The sequence below is a fragment of the Aedes albopictus genome, chromosome 1 (genome assembly GCF_035046485.1).
Source record: "Aedes albopictus strain Foshan chromosome 1, AalbF5, whole genome shotgun sequence".
Lineage (NCBI taxonomy): Eukaryota > Metazoa > Arthropoda > Insecta > Diptera > Culicidae > Aedes > Aedes albopictus.
The window spans coordinates 111,682,059-111,699,637 of record NC_085136.1 but is presented as its reverse complement, the minus strand read 5'-3'; the positions used below and the strand labels follow the sequence as shown (position 1 = coordinate 111,699,637).

General features: G+C 39.2%; 1 protein-coding gene across 2 annotated transcripts; it reads right to left on the bottom strand.

Annotated features, from left to right (window-relative positions):
• Positions 1–230: 230 nt before the first annotated feature.
• Positions 231–16,789, bottom strand: LOC109432971 (zinc finger protein ZFP2-like). Of its 2 annotated transcripts, none has more exons than XM_062845202.1 (6): positions 16,646–16,789; positions 16,255–16,542; positions 15,782–16,191; positions 15,342–15,720; positions 15,086–15,282; positions 231–841 (listed from the first exon to the last, which is right to left on the bottom strand). In XM_062845202.1, exons 1-6 carry the CDS (start codon positions 16,766–16,768, stop codon positions 310–312), a joined length of 1,929 nt encoding a protein of 642 aa, XP_062701186.1. In that variant the 5' UTR covers positions 16,769–16,789; the 3' UTR covers positions 231–309. The 2 variants fall into 2 exon arrangements, with proteins under 2 accessions (XP_062701186.1, XP_062701185.1); XM_062845201.1 differs by lacking the exon at positions 231–841 and adding an exon at positions 1,353–1,954.
• Between the last annotated feature and the right edge of the window lie 790 nt (positions 16,790–17,579).

Here is a 17,579-nt window from a genome sequence, read left to right as displayed (position 1 = left end):
TCTTCTGAATAACCGCGAAAAATGGAGAAAAAACGAAAGATAGACAAACGCGAGGTAATTGAAAGGTGGAAGCGGCACTTCAAGGAGCACGTAGTCGGCTTAGAGAACAGGCATGGAGTACCAAGGCAACAAGGCAAAAGGCTATCGTAGTGCCAGCAGCTTGTAGAATGAACCAACTTTAAGCAAACAAATGGCATTTCGGAATGTCTCAGATAATTTAAACATGTGGCTACATTTCATATTGACAAAAATAAGATATTCTTACTTATCTCCTAAAACCTAAAGAACGAAATATGCCTCAATCAGGTACTACTTAGAAAATCGTTCCGCCAGTTTCGCTGCCCACAGTTCCGTATGAACCGTGTTCTTATGGGTGTACATGTTGGAGTTGGAATTGCAATGATAAGGACAGAATGGACACTGATACAGAACCTCTCCCCGGTGGGTGGCCTCGTGCTCCTTGTGTCGAATGGCGCGTTTGAACTGCTTCCCGCAGTAGCTGCAGGACAGCATTGGCCGTTCCACGTGATTGACCCGTTTGTGGGTGCCCAAGTTGGCCACATCCTTTCCACAGAGATCGCACCAGTCGTTCTTCTGGCCCATGGTCCCGGGTATACAACGTGACACGTGGCGTTTGTGGCTGTTATGGTTTTTCAGCCATTTCTTACACTTTTCGCATTGCATCTTCAAACTGGCAGCTCCTTCTTTGGTGTGTTTGAGAAGGTGCTCATCAAAGAGCCCCTTGTTTGCGAATCCTTTGGCACAGATATCACAAACCATGTTGCACAAGGCACCATGCAAGGTTTGCTTATGTATCCGTAGGTAGGATTCCGAACCACAACTGCGAGGAAAGAAAATTAGTAAAATTTCGAACAAAGTAGGTATCCCGTAGTTTCCGCTGCTCGATTTGTAAAATTCGGAAATTTATTGCTTATTTAGGTAGGTAGGTATAATTGGTTTTGTCGTTTGGATATGAGTAAGCCACCGATGATTGAGTTGATTACGAAAAGTGACACCTGTTCTTATTAAGCAGTGAGCTCGTTCCATGCTAATTTTATTTAGAACAAGATCCGGCATACATCGTATTGCCTACTGAAAAAAATATCTTAATCCGTTAATACATACTCGCGCCAAATCGTGAACTTGATTGATTGCCCGTGGTTCAATGTGATCATCTATTTTTTAGGCGAGTATGGCGCCTGCCACGTCAGGCTGTAGGTTAATTTGGGGGAGGAAGTGATGGCACAATTCGATTGACCATATCGGTCAATCCATAAATAACAAACATAATACGTTATTGAAACGTATTTTAATGATATTTCGGAATGCCTTAGAAAACTGAAACATCTGAATGACTTTTAAACATTCGATATTCATAAGTTTTTCTTAATCTTACTTATTCATGCACACATATTTCAGAAACTATCGCTTATAAAATCGATTTGCAATCACTTCTCCCCACAATTCAGCGTGAACCGCTTTCTTATGGGTGTACATGTTAGAGTTTGAATTGCACGAATAGGGACAGAACTGACACTGATACAGAACCTCCCCCCGGTGGTTCGCCTCGTGTTCCCTGTGCCGAATGGCACGTTTGAAGCCCTTTCCGCAGAAGCTGCACTTGTACCCGGGGTGATCTGAGTGGTGTAGTCGCTTATGGGAGGCCAAGCTGTCCTTGTTAGCCGCTTCCTTTCCACAAATATCGCACGTTACGGTACCATCGGCCATACATCGCCATTTATGGCGATTAAAAGAACTTCTATTCTTCAGCCATCTCTTACAGTGGGGGCATTGCTGTTTCAAACTGGCAGCTCCTTCTTCGGTGTGCGTCAATAAGTGCGCATCGAAAAGCGTCTTGTTAATAAATCCTTTGGCACAGATATCACAAACCAACTTGTATTCAGGGCCATGTACGGTTTGCTGATGTTGCCGCAAGTTGTTTTCTGTTCCAAAACTGAGAAAGAAAGAAAACTGTGTGGGTTAAATATTCCACGACAAATCGACAAGTCGATTGAACAAACAACATATTGATCTTTGGGTTTCTGAGGACTTCCATTAGGGTTTGTTTTGTTAAAAAAAACTTGAGAACGAGTATGAAATCTGTATGGCTTACCTTCAGAGTCCTAGTAAATGATTTAGCCAGGTTTTTTGCATACAAAAATGTACAGACCGGTACAGCGGCCGTTCGCTCGTTGCAACATGTTTACATTGCAACGAGCGAATGCCATTCGGTAATTGCAACGTCACTTTGACACTAAAGTGCATCAAAATGCACTGATAGCATGACTGACAGCACAAATTTGACACTTGATTGCTTTTTAATTGCAAAAACTTGTCAAATTTTGCACTTAGTGGATGCTGGAACACCGTACGAGAGCGAATGAGGCACGTACAGACAGGCGCGGAACAGGCAGAACTCAGTCTTCCGGAGGAAGGAGCGCCAACAGGAAGAACGAGATCGCGAAGCGGTGGAAGAGCTGTACCGCGAAGAAATGCCGCGAATACAACGTGCCCACACATCGCCCTCGAGTCTCGAGTCGGGACACTTGTTCATCGATTTCAAATCGGCGCATGATGCAATCGATCGAGAACAGCTATGGCAGATTATGCACGAATACGGATTCCTGGATAAACTGATACGATTAGTCAAGGTGACGATGGATCGAGTGATGTGCGTAGTTTGAGTATCAGGGACACTCTCGAGTCCCTTCGAATCTCGCAGATTATTATTATTATTAATTTATTAATGACACTTTACACTGGGGTGCATTCGTGTCCTTTGGATTTGTAACATTACAAAACATCATTCAATTTTATTTCATTACTTTTTCTTTTTGACCTAGTGTTATGTACTTTCCATTCGGAATCAGATATTGGGCCATCCTCATTGCATGCACGCTTTGAATCGTTTTCTATTTTGCCATCAGCTTCAGAAGACAACCGCCGCTTCCCGGGTTCTATTGTGCTCGCTGCATGATCGTCGCCGTTGTCAGTGTGCTCGTTGTCGGCATCGGACTCGCTCGCATTAGATCCACTGCTCTGGTCCGCTGGTGGCTTAGCAGCAACGTGTTGTGTGTGTGTAGGATATCGTCAGTTTTGGTCTGCTCATTAGTGGAGGTTGATGGTGTTTGGAGTTTTTGTTGTTTGTCGCCTCGTGCCGAACGATCGCTTGGAAATCGGATGAGTGTACTGTAGTTCTCCACCACAATACAAGACGGTATTGGTTTCTCCAACCGCATTTGCACCACTCGCACACCATTTGGTACGCCCGGGAAAAAGTTCTTCCATACTTCGTTCTGAACAGAGATAACCTTACCGTACTGTTGCAAGTGATTAGAGATAACGGAGTTTGATAGTTGTGGCGGTAGATCGAGGATCCTAACGGTGGTAGTTGGACCATCGACGTAGATAGGGATATTGTATATCGCCCCTTGATGTGTAAACGAATGCCGCAAATGATGCTGCTTGTGTAGTCGTGCAGCTACGCCTGCGTCGTTCATTTCAATGAAGACGTAGTTTTTGAGATTATGCACCTGAATATTTCTGACGTCGGCCATGTCAAGTTCGATGAATTCCTTGAGAAACTCCTCCACCTTCTCTAAGGAAGGTCGCTTCGGCAGACCACTAAAGTCTACGACGAGGGTATTCTTCCTATAGGACGACATTTTGCACAGAATGCAAAATTCGTTTACAATAGGAATCACGAAACAGGTCAAGGAAACTTGTACTGTGTAGAAACACGTCTATTGCACACGGGCAGCGGCTGTCAACTGATCTCGCAGATGGGTTACGGCAAAGTGATGGTCTTTCGTGCTTGCTGTTCAACATTGCGTTAGAATGTGTAATAAGGAGAGCGAGGTTAAACACGAGTGGAACGATTATCATGAAGTTCGTTCAGCTGCTTGGTTTCGCTGATGATGTTGATATTATTGCTTGTAAATTTGAGACGATGGCGGAAACGTACATCCGACTAAAGAGTGAATCCAGGCGAATCGGATTAGTCATTACTGTGTCAAAGACAAAGTACATGATGGCAAAGGGCTCCAGGGAGGAATCACCGCGCCCGCCACCCCGAATTCATATCGACGGAGATGAAATCGAGGCGGTTGAAGAATTTGTGTAGGGAAGTGGAACCATCTCGGCAGGGGTCCTATTTTGGGCACTTTTCTGCTATAACTCAGTCAATAATTGACTGAATTATTCTGAACCAATTGACACAATTTTTGAAACGCAATGAGATACGTATAGTATCTAGCCGTGTACATAATTTCAAGTCAACTGGTTTGGAATTGACTGAGTTATAGCGAAGAGTGGCCAAAATACCGGCCGCTGCCCAAGTGGTTCGCTACCCTACTTGGGCTCACTGGTGACTGCCGACAACGACACCAGCAGAGAAATTCAGAGGCACTTTGTGGCAGGAAATCGTGCTTACTTTGGACTCCGCAGAACTCTAGGTGGGTCGACCAAGTGGAGGACGATCTGCGAACCCTACGCAGAGTGCGGAACTGGAGACAAACTGCCATGGACCGAGTGGACTGGAGACGGCACAGATAACAGATGTTTATGCTAGTACAAATTTTTCGCAGAATCCTGTGTAAATGTTCAAAACGATATACGTTGGCTCACTACCCGGATAAAAAATTACCATTCATTACATGGTAAATATTATTAACAAATGACTGGTTTTATTGTTAACAATAAAACACATAGTAGATGTATTGTTACTTTTTACAATTGAAGTCAAGCCCATATAGTTCGTACAATAAGTGAACATTAGCTTTATTAGTGACTAATTGATTCGATTGTTTTTCAATAGTTCTATAATAATTTAAAGTTACTATCAGTAAAAAATTATTTAAGTTGTTTTTAAATAGTTGCAAAAGTGCCTGCAAAGTTCTCATGGACTTTTTATTAGAGTTTATTTCTAGATAAATAAATTTCCAAATAAAAAGAATTTATTTCTCAATTACACTTAAAAACAATTTGTAACAAATACATAACAATAAATATTATTGTTGCTTGGATCATGTTTGTATAATCAAATACAAAATCACTTGACATATTTTTTATAGTTTTCGCTTTAAATTTGAGTACAGTAGATGTTTCGGTTATCGAATGTTATTCGCTAAAACTTCAACGACTGACAGACGTCAAGCCGTGTTGGCAGAGGAAGCTCTCAATGAATAACTGAGGAAGTACTTATAGAAAAAAAACTAGCTGAAAAGCAGGTTTAGCCAAGTGAGGAAGTTACGACAAGAAAAAGATGAACAATGATTTATCTAATGTTTTCCAATAAATTAAAGGAATCTAGTTAATAGTAAACTACTATTGATAACAATACAAATACAATTAGTTTAATGGGGTCAATTGAACCGATGTTAAAATAAACATGCAATAATATTTGTTGTTATGTAAACAGATTTCGCCTTTGAAAAACTAAAGAATTCATATTTCTCGGTAACATTTTTCTCCAGCATTTACATATACTAATGGCCACATGAATTGTGAACGATTTATGGTATGGATCATACGACCTGAGGTCTGACTTGTGATATTTGACAGTTATTTGAAAAGATTGAAGATAGATCTTATCAACAGCTGCCAAGCAATACATATCAGACAGACATCAGAGTGTTTGATTCTTATCATAAAATGTGCATATCATTCTGGCGGACGTTAGTGCTCGTAAATGCTGGATATAAATGTTAGCGGGAAATATAAATTCTATTGATTTTCAAAAGTGAAAACTGCTTACAAATAACAACAAATATTATTGTAACAACGATTCATTTGACGCCATTCAATTAGTTGTATTTGTATTGTAAGAACAATGAAAAAACATTAAGATATATTGTTATCTTTTGAAAATTGCCCTAAAAATGTCTCATAAAAACACAGTACATTCTATTGTTTTTCGCGAAAAAGTGTATGAAAATTTTCTCAAAATGTTATGGTTAAGATACATAACGACAACCATTTTTTATTGTAAAAGTGCCATTTACCATTCGCCGAATGGTATAGAACAATAGGGGTGATGGTGAGTGTGCCGTGTAAATTACAATATGTTTAATGGTGAATATTTTTCGAAAAAATGGTGTTGTAACAATAAAATTTATCGTATTTTTATGATATGTTTTATCAGGGTACCGCCATCTACTCAACTTATTGCGACATTACATCTAACTTGAATGCAAGAATAGTTCAAAGTTCCAGTTTCATTCAAGATCGAATACAATCTTGAATGTAAAATTACCTAGTGCATGCAATCTTGAAAGCGATCACTGAATATCGATCACTGCGCCATCTCTTAACTGATTGCTACATGAGTTTCAGCTGCTCGTTACATACAAAATGGCTGTTGAGCATTTTTACACACATTGCCAATATAAGCATAAACGTCTGTTATCTGTGGAGACGGCTACTATGTACAGTAGAGGCCACCCCGGCTTTAGCCTGATCGGTAAGGTAAGTAAACATTCTGTAAATGTAAGCTCGTGCTTCGTAACCTCAGAGGAGCCATTCAAATCCTTTCTAAGAGAAGGTCGCTGTTTGCCCGGATTCAACAGATGTTTCAAAGGTGTAAGGCAGATTTTTTCACAAATCGTACACAAACGCGGGAAGAGGTTTCGGTACAAATAGTGCTATCTGCCCGAGTAGGCGGAAAAATCAAATGAATAGCACATTCAGTTATTACTGATTGAAACACTAAAATACAAAACCTGATATTGGTTTAATTGATATAAGAGGTAAAAGAACAAAAAAATAGCAAAATCGAGTATGGTGAATTGCTCAATAATAGCTCGTTAAGACATTACAAGATAAAAACAATATCAGACAAGATGTCAACCTTTTTCATAAAAAAAAAATTAAAAAAATGCCAACATCCAGCATCGAACCATCGACCTTAGGATTCACAGGCAGCGATGCTTACCACTCAACTATGGCTTACTGTCGTGAATATCATGGGAATAAGCGCATGAGGTTCTTCGTTTCCACAGCTCAGAAAGGGGCACATGACATTTCACTAACATTGAGCCAATTCTATGGGTGTATGTGTTCCGTTTTGTGCAGAAGAACTAAATTAGTTCTTATAGTGGTAATCACGTTCAAATGTATGCGTACTTTTTTTGTAGATGTAGTTGTGAAACTGCGAGGAAAACATTTGCACTCTTACCCCGGACGTTAGTTTTACAATTACTAACCCGTTTTACCCAATTCGATTGGGTGATATTCGCATATGCAATTTGAATAGCCATTGAATTTGCTCGCAATTTTGTGTGAGGAAAAATCCGCACTAGTGTTCGTGTGTTGAAATGTCACTTATATCTATGGAGAAATTTTCAGATATTTCGACAAAAACAAAAAGTGATAGGGTATATGTACCATACCTTGGCCTAATATGCATGCCGCTTTGACAATTTTGACCAGAACTCATGAATTAATAGCACTAGAAAGGATATGTTGACCCTAGAGATCGGCAAACCGTTCGCGAACGGTTCCGAAAAACTAGTTCTAAGACGAAAATGACTGAACTGTCGTTCGTTAGAAAAGAACGGCAGTTCTCCGGTCTCGAAAAAAAACAGGAAAACGAAATGTCTCACAGAACATTTCATTCAGTTTTTTGAATGAACGAATACAGTAGACGTTCGGTCGGTGCAAATGGTTTAACTGCAATGCTTTTTAACTGCAAGTCCGGTAAGTGCAACAAATTTGCAGTTATCGCACCGCCAAACGTCAAAATGGTGCGCCATGTTAGCCCAAATGAACAGTCGGATCACGTTCACGGTTATTTTTGGTCGTTTGACAACTTGTTGACATCTGTCAGTCGTTGCAGTTACCGAATTTCGTTCGCTAAGTGAAACGTAAACATGTTGCAGTTATCTAACGTCTACTGTATTGGGTTCTGAGATAGCAAATGTTGTAAATGATCTACCCAACCATCTTGAAAAATAATACTTCGATGACATGCAGCCGGTCGAAAAACGGCAGTTGATAAATAATGGGTCATTGCCCAGTATCACAAATCTTGCATCATTTTGCGGAATCAGATTTGCTTTTCTATGTGGTCACGTAAATAACACGACAACGTACAAACGTCGAATCTTGATTCACAAAACAATCATTAAGATTTTTAAACGGGAGAACGGTTCAAAAGAACTAGTTCTTTCTAAGGAACTGTTCAATTGAGAATGGTTCCCTTAAAAGAACTGTTTCGCCCATCTCTAGTTGACCCCATCACGTACTCTAGACAATGCATGTTTCACCACTTGGAAGTAAACTTACGCAAATATTCAAGAACTTGCTTAATTACGTTGAAAAGATTTGATGCGATGGTATGCAATGTTGGTCTATGGTACAAAAGTTGGCCTATTGCTTTCCCAGCGCTAGAACCACTTATTCTCTCTTTTTTTCAATATTTCTGCTGAAGTATTATCACTGTTTGTGCACCAATCTTACTTTCAAATTGCATTTCCGGAGCCAATTTTTCACAAAACTATGAATAAATCACTTAAAATACAGTTATTTCTAAACTTAATAACGAAAACAACGAAACCCAATTATTGTGTTATATTTTCACAGTCACCACACACCAAATATTGCTTCGTTCTTTCTGGTTCATACGCAAGCAATGTTGTTGACGTCACTCTACTAATGGGCCAAGATTTGGGTACATAGTGAAAAAAAAATGTCCTCAATTTTCGGCCTACATTTAATTTGTAAAATAGTTATTATTCGTTGAAAACAAATATATAAATTCAAAATAGCATCTTTGACCGTTGCATCAAATGTTATGTTATCGATAAGTCAATTCGAAATGTCCCAGAATCATGCCATTTATGATCATGTGTAGAGACTACCCACTAAGCCGAAGAATCATGGCGTCTACAAAAGCCAAACAAAGTGACATTTTCGTTACATGTTAATGCTCTAAAGTGCTAAAATTGAAACGAAATGTTACAGTTGTTTGTCGCATAGCTTTTCCGATCTCCAGTTATGCGTGTTTGTTTGGGTTTTTGGTTTACGTTAGCGGTTTTCAGATCATGCACCGCGGTGCACTTGGTGCACCGCGAAGCCAAGATAAGTGCACCGCAGCACTTCAGGAAAGTCTTGCATATTTAAATTCAAACTCATTACATATTTCATGAAAAATAATTCGAGTTAATTAGAACAACTGAACTATTGGAAGGCGCTCCAAGGGATTGAGAGTAAAATTTCCATTTTTCCAGCTGGCGAGTCAACCTTGAATCCAGCAAAAATCGTCTCAGATATTCGCGAAGAATCATGTAACAAGTCTGCCAAAATTTTCCTAATAAAGATAATATTTTTCAAGAACTCGTCAAGGGAGAAACATCCTTAATTATGGCGCTAAAAATTTCTCAAAAGAAATCTTGGTAATAGGGGTAGGCGGGGCAATATGGACACCCGGGGCAGAATGGACACCCTCAATATTTTGAAATATGCGAACTTTTTTGAACTTTTAATGAATGGAGAATATAGTCCATTTGTCTAAAACGTAGTTTCAGGAAAGAAACATTCGAAATTAAAATTATACTTGATTTTACACGAAAAAGTTGCGTCCTCCGTTTTTTGTGCATGGAAGTTATAATTTTCACACCATCTAAAATAAGATTTAGTGAGTAATTTAATGCAGGTCGATTAAAACCTGATATTTCTAGAACACATGCAAGTAGTTTTGCTGTATCTACATGCTTAACATGTGTACAGCAGTGGAAAGTAGTTGTTCTAGGCACAGCTGTACATGCCGACAAAAACGAAGCTTTACCCAAAACAGCCTAAATTTAAATTAACTGAACAAAAATGAACTACTTCTGCGTATGATTCATCCATAATAGTTTTTTTGTAATGAAATGACTTTTTAGGTGTAAATAATGTACGAAAATCGTAAAAGTCTCATGGTGTCCATATTGCCCCATGGGGGTGTCCATTCTGCCCCGTATGCTTGAAGACGGTCATGAAAAACTAACATTTTTCATAACATTTTTTGAAGTGGATAAATCATTTTTCTTCGTGAGCATTCTTATGTAATAGATGCTAAATAGACTTTAAAAGGATACATGTATCAAAAAACTAAACTTTTATGAAATCTTGGCAGGTAAAGTTGGCAAAAACCTTAGGGTGTCCATATTGCCCCGCCTACCCCTATTTCTGTGGATTTGCTTAATACCAGAGAAGGAATCTATCAAAATCAGTTAACCAGGAATTCTACTGTTAACGTGCTTATGTTTTTCTTAGAAATTTCCTTTCGAATTGGCAAGAGTGCCTGAAATGAATTTATTAAAAATAGGGTGACAATGGGTATTATCGGCAGGTTTGATCTCTTTGTCATGGGGTTTTTGTCAGCCAAACTGCCTGAAACTTGGCCATACAATTCAGCTTAGTTGGGAAGGATTTGAGACCAACTCTGAGTTCAATAGGTTTCAAAAAAGCCTTAAAGACGAAGAGAACAAAACGGCCGAGAATAGGTAATTTCCTCTATATGTCAAATTTCTGGAAATAAACCTTTCAAGTGTCTTGCTAGAAATTTTTAAGAAATTCAGTAAAAGTCGTGGACAACGTTTATCAAAAAAACACACTAAAATTATACAGTAGTCTTCGAAGCTCGTCGAGATTCTTGAAAACAAACTAGCACTAATTCAGCTCAAGATTTCATTCAGCATTCATAAAGATCTTGTCTGTAAGTTTCCAGAAACATTCTGAGCAAGAAATATTTCGAGTCGAATAACTATGTCACTTCAATATGCTCCGATAGTGAAGAAAAAACGTAAGACAGTGGTGAAAAAAATAATAACGAGTGTATGCACCTTGGAATTGCTATGAAAAATACGACAATTTTTTTTATGAATTTGTGATTGTTTTTTTTTATTTTAACAATAATGAACATGTGCACCGTAGAGCGATTTATTGTAATTGTAATTGCTCAGTCCACACCCAGGCCGACAACTGTCAGCCCATCTGCTTGTAGGCAGATGTGGACCTTCTAAGCACATGTGCACCGTAGAGCAGCGTTTCTCAAACTATGGGTCGCGACCCACTAGTGGGTCGCGGGCTGAATTTTGGTGGGTCGCGAAAGCTTGAGCGATATTGTGATAAGTGCCTTATTTAACTTGTGTCTTACTGTAAGAAAAATGTGAAAGGGATTTGGTTCTAAGGGATTTGGCAGATTGATTGATTGATTTGTCTTTATTAAAGAGACTTTCAGCCCTTGGCTGGTTCGTCTCTATCCTAAACAGGATTTGGCAGAGATATTTCAAGGAATCAGATTTCACTTTAATTCAATTCAATTTTTCTATTTCATATTATGAGTCTTCGTCCGAAGAATATTGAACATTGAAACTACTGTCTGTGTTCTAATTTCGATTCTTAAACAATGAGTTTTTAATCAGAAGAATTAAAATAAGTTTCTGATTTTTTGTTCTTAAAAATAGCTTTAATGACAAATTTGGAGTTTGACAATTAAGTTCAAGTTGTTGCTTGCAATAATCATTTTCAGTTTGAATTTCAGAAAAAATAAATACTTAAAAATAACGAAAAGTTACCAAATTTCGACAAGAGACCCCCGAACGTTTGATAATCCCACTAAATTGTTTGTTTATTTTTACAAAACTTCGGTACAGCTTAACTTCATGAAAATTTTGATAATTTGAAGTTTTACAGATATCAGAACAGCAAAATAAGTGATTACAACTAAATAGAAATAAAATAATCGTATAAAGGATTAGATTACCATTTCGAGAAGGAACAAGCAAAATACTTTTTTATTTTAAAAGTTCATCAGAAGCGCGAATTACCACTATGTCCCCAAAAAGTTTGTATAAACTGAATGTTTTCTTTCTCTTTAAAATGTAATATAGATTATTTGTAATCTGGGAAGTTCTGTTTTGTTGCATAGATCCAGACTGGTTAAATTCGCATTAGAAACATGCCAACTTATCTCAAATTCTTCAGTCCACTCGATACTAAGCGCTTGGGCCAGACTAAATTTTCAAAAATAGCTTAAGTTATGTGCTGGTGGGTCGCCAATTTCTTTTACAATCTAAAGTGGGTCGCAAGCTGAAAAAGTTTGAGAACCCCTGCCGTAGAACGATTTATTTCCAAAAAGTGCACCGCGAGCCGAAATGTCTGAAAACCCCTGCGTTAAGATATGACGAACCATCCTATTATATCATTTTGAATTATTCGTACGATATTCGTGACAGCAAAAATTGTTCGATTTGAGATATGATTTAGATATCCTCGTCTACCCGGGTGGTCTCCCTTATTTCGGTACCGAAGAAGTGAAGACGGAGCTAGCAAAGAACACTTTATCCAGGGATCAGTTCTCAACCCGACACTCTACAATATCTTCACAGCCCGTATTGTAAAGGTGGACGGAGTGTCATATGCATTCTTTGCAGACGACACTGGTGACGCATCGCGATGAAGCTACCACCCAAATAGTGTAGAATAATTAGCGTAAGTTAAAATGAGAATAACACAAAAGGCCGAAATACGAAAGGCCGAACCACGAAAGGCCGAATCACAAAAGGCCGAAACCAGTGTAACTACCACAAAAGGCCGAACCACGATAGGCCGAAGGTAACGAAAGCCGAATTACGAAAGACGCTTGATGGTGGATCGGTATTTCTTCTTACAAAAAAAGCAACATGGAAGCCACTGAAGCTGGTACCCCATAGGCACCCCCTAAAAAAAAATCCTAGATACGCCAATGAACAGTCCCCTGGGTTACTTGAGCATCTCCACACTGGTTTTTGCTTGAAGAGTTTCACTAGTTTCACTACACATGAGTCGCCGGGGCCCGTGGCGTAGTGGCTACACATTTGCTTCATAAGCATATGGTCTTGGGTTCGATCCCAGCCCCGGCACTTTCGACAGTTGCTCTTTCCCCCTGAAAGCAGCTGACACTGACCCTCTTCAGAGCCCATGGCTCAAATGGACCCGCATACTTGGACATCAGCGAACAGCAACTCGTAATGGATTCCCAATCGGACTGGAAACAGGAACAACCAACAGCCACACATCAGCTTCCTCGTGCTCATCGTTCTACCATGATAGGGTAGAAATGGAAAGCAGCGCAACGGCAACCAGTTGAATATAAATTTAGGGCGCTGTACAAATTGTAAGTAGAGTAAAGTGGGGCAAAAGTTCGAGTGGGGCGAGAGTTTCTTTTGAAGTTTTTGAGCTCAATTCAAATTATTTCTTTTGGGTGTCGAAGCCTTTTTGAGAAAGAGTCTTTCACTCCAAAAATTATGAAAATTGATCAATATTTCGAAAAGTTATGACAAAATGTTGGTTTTTGATCAAAAATTAGTACATAATATGCGATGGTCCTTCCAACGCATGGAGCGGAATTGTAATGAAATCGAATTCGATATTTTATTTTGGGGCGTAACTAGGTATATTTTGACGATGCTTGAGCATCTATAGCTTTTTGCAAAAAAGATTTGAAAATCATATTTTACACATAGTGGGGCAAAAGTTCGAGTCATGTGGCAACTTTAGGTAAAAATCTATAATTCTGCAAAATGTACATATGACCTCTAAAAAATATGGAATTAGTGAAAAAATTCGATCAAAGTTGAAAAACAATGTTGTTTTATCTGAATTTGGCGGAAAACTACTAATTTTTGATGTACATAGTAAATTTAACCCTGATTTGGGTAAAATCCAGATCGAACTTTAAAGTGTATTCCAGTTCCAACATCAAATAACAATTGGTTTTAGGTATTCCTATAACCAAAGTTTCAAAATAGTGTGCTACGGTTAACGAAATTCTACAAACACTTGATTCGAACTTTTGCCCCAGTGGTGGGGAATTAGACACGCACATATAAAAAGTGTAGGAACTCAAAATTGAAAAGACATTTGGCGTAACTTTGTTCTGCAAAATTTTAGCTCATGGATGGTAGAATCACCACACGGTATTCATTTGTTTTTATCTGCTTCGATTTTTTGAAAAAAAAAAATCAACTAGGGTCGAACTTTTGCCCCACCTTACTCTACAGTGATTGAAGAATAAAACTACACATGAGTTTAGCATTGTTTATAGATATTCTCAAACTGAGTGTTTAAATTTATCACTCACAATTTTGCGCAACATAGATGTATACAGAAAAATAGAAGATATGTATATGTAGTATCTTCTGCCCATAACTGCATAAGAGTCACATTCGACAAAAGTAGGCATTGGAGAAAATGGAGCTTAAAGTTTGCATCTTGCGCAAGTATGAAAAAAGATCGAAATTGAAAAAAAAAATACAAAAATTCCTCTTGCAATTAACTCTCCCACAGCCATTCTTGTATGTATTTTTTGAAAAAATAATAAGACCAAAATATGACTGATGATACGCTATGAGGCTAGTGTGTATTCCCAGTGTGACTGTGTGTGCGGTTACATTAATGAATTTTTGATAATGAGACAAAACGACTTGGTAGTTTTACACATTTTGTAGAACAAGCTTGTAAAGTTCATTTGGGTGGATGAAAGTACTGATAATTTGGAGATGGTTCCCGGTATTAACTCAATATTGACAAAAACTACAATAAATATTACAAATATGCAGTTATGGGCAGTATTGTTGGAGAAAAATCGAGTTTTCTGTTAGCTGACCCATCATGCCTCCTGTAAAAATGAGGTGGGTCCTGTTTTGAAAATTGCTAATCATGAACGATCCAGGTTTCGAAGGTTTATGACCTCTCTATCGTCGTATATCATAGCTGATTAGAATATCTGAGAGTCGTTGAAGAAAATAGGGAAATCGGGAAAATCGGGATGCCGGCGAGAATAAATGTACAAACTACTCGAATTACTCCGACTAAATGTTATTCCCAGAACTGCGTATTCCGTAGGATTTATGTTATTGACATAAAAACCAGATAAAACTACTGCTAAATGCTCAAGAATGAAAACTGATAATTTCGAAACTTAAAAGTTAGGTAACTGGAATACAAAATTTCCGAATTCTACAACTCGAGCGGATGAAGCATTAGGCCATTTCATATCATTTTGAATAACCCTTCAAACAGAAACATGGCAATTATTTAGCGTTTGATAGAGAATACTTACGCTTTGCCGCATTCATCACACACGTGGTGTTTCTGCTCCATGGACAGATGATACCGCATGTGCGGTATCAGCAGGTACTCCTTCGGAAAAGCGGCATCACAAATGTCGCACTTGTACGGTTTTTCCGAATCCGGTGTGTGAACCCACGCGTTGTGTCGCTCGAGGCCTTCCTTTTCGGTGAACGATTTCTGACAAAGCTGTTTTCGGAAGAGGTTTTTTGAGAGAGTTGAAATAATATACTGGTTTCGAAACCTACCTCACAGCGGAAAACGTCCGGATTCTCATGCCGCAGACAGTGATCGTACAGCAATCGCTTTTTGAAGAACTTCTTGTCGCAGCACAAGGCGTACACATGGTTTTGGTGATCTTGTCTGAAGTGTTGCTTCAGATAGAAGAAAGTTTCCGCCAAAAATCCACATTTGTCGCAGATTAGTGGACAGAATTTACGAATCAACTCGTTCATAACTTCTTCGCTTGGAGTTGGAAAAGCTAGCGAAACGTTCAGAGGTTGTCCCTTCGGCGCTACTGGTGGTCGTTGTCGATCCGACGTTCCATCGTTTGAGGTGCCATCTTGAGTTACGCTCTCCGGATGATTGGCCTGCATGTGATTGTTCAGTGTGCGACCCGAGTAGAAACTAACAACAAGAAACCAAATTAGCATAATTATTGTACAAATACCCAAATGCTATAACTTACTGTTTGTTACAGATGTTGCAGCAGATGTTCAATGCTTCCTTCTGATGCCAACTCTTGTGCCCGGAAAGTTGCCAATCGTAAGCATAGGCTCTATCGCACAGATCACAACTGAACTTCTTCTCCAGCTGTTCCGAATGTTTGACCAATTTATGCATCTGCAAAGCCTCGTGTCTTTTGAAAACTCTTATCGAGTCATCGCATAGTTCGCATTGTAGTGAAAGGTCGATTTTTTTGCGAGTCGTTGGCTTTTTCTGGGTCGTTGGCACGACCGATTGTTTCTTACCGAGTGGCCTGCCACGCTTCTTCGGTACCACAGCCACCGTGCTATCCTTAGCTTTCCTACGGCGGCATCTTTTGGCGATGGGCAGTGTTGAATCCTCATCAGATTCATCTGTAGCTTCTGGCTGAGCCTGAGGCAAACATATTTTTGATCAGACCAAACGAATCAGAAATAAATCATACAAATAACATACCTGGTCTTTAACGACCTTATCATTTTCCTCCGCCTCACCCAGCGAGTTACCAGTATCACCTATGTTGACCTGGTTCGACGCAGCTTCCTCCTTGATCAAATCACAAGCGAACAAAAATTCCGACGGCACCAATTCTTCATCATCATCATCTCGTTCCATCTTGACCGCAGCGCAACTGGACAGGACATCCTCATCCCAAAGATGTTTTACTTCACAGTAAAACTTGTGGAAATCTTCGATCTTATCCCAACAGATATTACACAGCACTCGACCTTCATACTGGTCAACCTGAAAGATACCGATAATTTAATATTCTTAGCATTTATATTTATATTTATAAGCAACACCTAGTTCAGGACCACTGTGCAGTGTGTTTTGGAAAGATACATACCTGGAACCAGAAATGGCTGGCAACAACAGCGCCGATGTCCTCACCGTTGACCCTGTCGGTGAATCGTAACATCTGGTCCGGTTTTCTCCGACAAGTTAAGCAATTTTCCACAGAATCACTCATTTTTAGCGATTATTTAATGTTGTGTTTTCACTTAAACATCCGAATAATTCGATTTTCATCCGAAAAGTACGACGCGCACAGAATTACCACAATCAAAACAAGGGTTTGACGTTTTACGCAGTGTTGCCAAATTCGGTTACTTTTTGTGGAACTCATGAGTGCACAGCAGCCAAAGAGGGGTGGTCAAAAGCTGAGTCTCGCGGACTGACTCAATATTATAGATAGTAGAGTAAACATAGATCAGCGGACACCGCTGACTAAAATGTTTCAAGCGTGTAAGTAGTAATTTTCAAGAGTGCGACGATTGAATATGACGTCATGCGCTCCACTGATGTTGTCCAATTCGTGACGTCATGCTCGTTTGGATACAGATTTTGACAGTTCGTTTGGATACAACGGATTCATCATCACGGATCTATGTTTACTCTACTATCTATACTCAATATGCTCTCTCAGCGGGAGCCAAACATCGGGAGCCAAACATTGAAGATGGAGGTTATGTTAAACCTTGTTGAACCTGTGTGATTGATTGAAGAGTATTGTTATCTAGGTGCTGCGGATATAATCATCAAAATTGTTGTCACGATATCTCCATTTGCCGCTGTCAAGCCGTTGGAAAGCGAGGAGAAGGATAAACATTGTTTTGAGCCTATTGTAGCTAATTTTGTAACAACTATCCATCCAAATTTCCATCGCGAATGGAAAATAATAAACTTTGAACACCGGAACAAAATTGGAATAATGGTGGATTGATCATGTTTACCATTTCCGAACAGCGTCGCGACGGCGTGTTTGACAACCGAGCTGAGAG

What these genes read in the sequence shown, in the direction of transcription:
- LOC109432971 (XM_062845202.1), bottom strand. Translation starts at nt 16,768, where the DNA reads ATGAGTGATTCTGTGGAAAATTGCTTAACTTGTCGGAGAAAACCGGAC. An exon ending in TGCAACATCTGTAACAAACA is followed by an intron (nt 15,721 to 15,781) that starts GTAAGTTATAGC and finishes TCTTGTTGTTAG; the next exon opens with TTTCTACTCGGGTCGCACAC. An exon ending in TGTGATGAATGCGGCAAAGC is followed by an intron (nt 842 to 15,085) that starts GTAAGTATTCTC and finishes CTTTCCTCGCAG; the next exon opens with TTGTGGTTCGGAATCCTACC.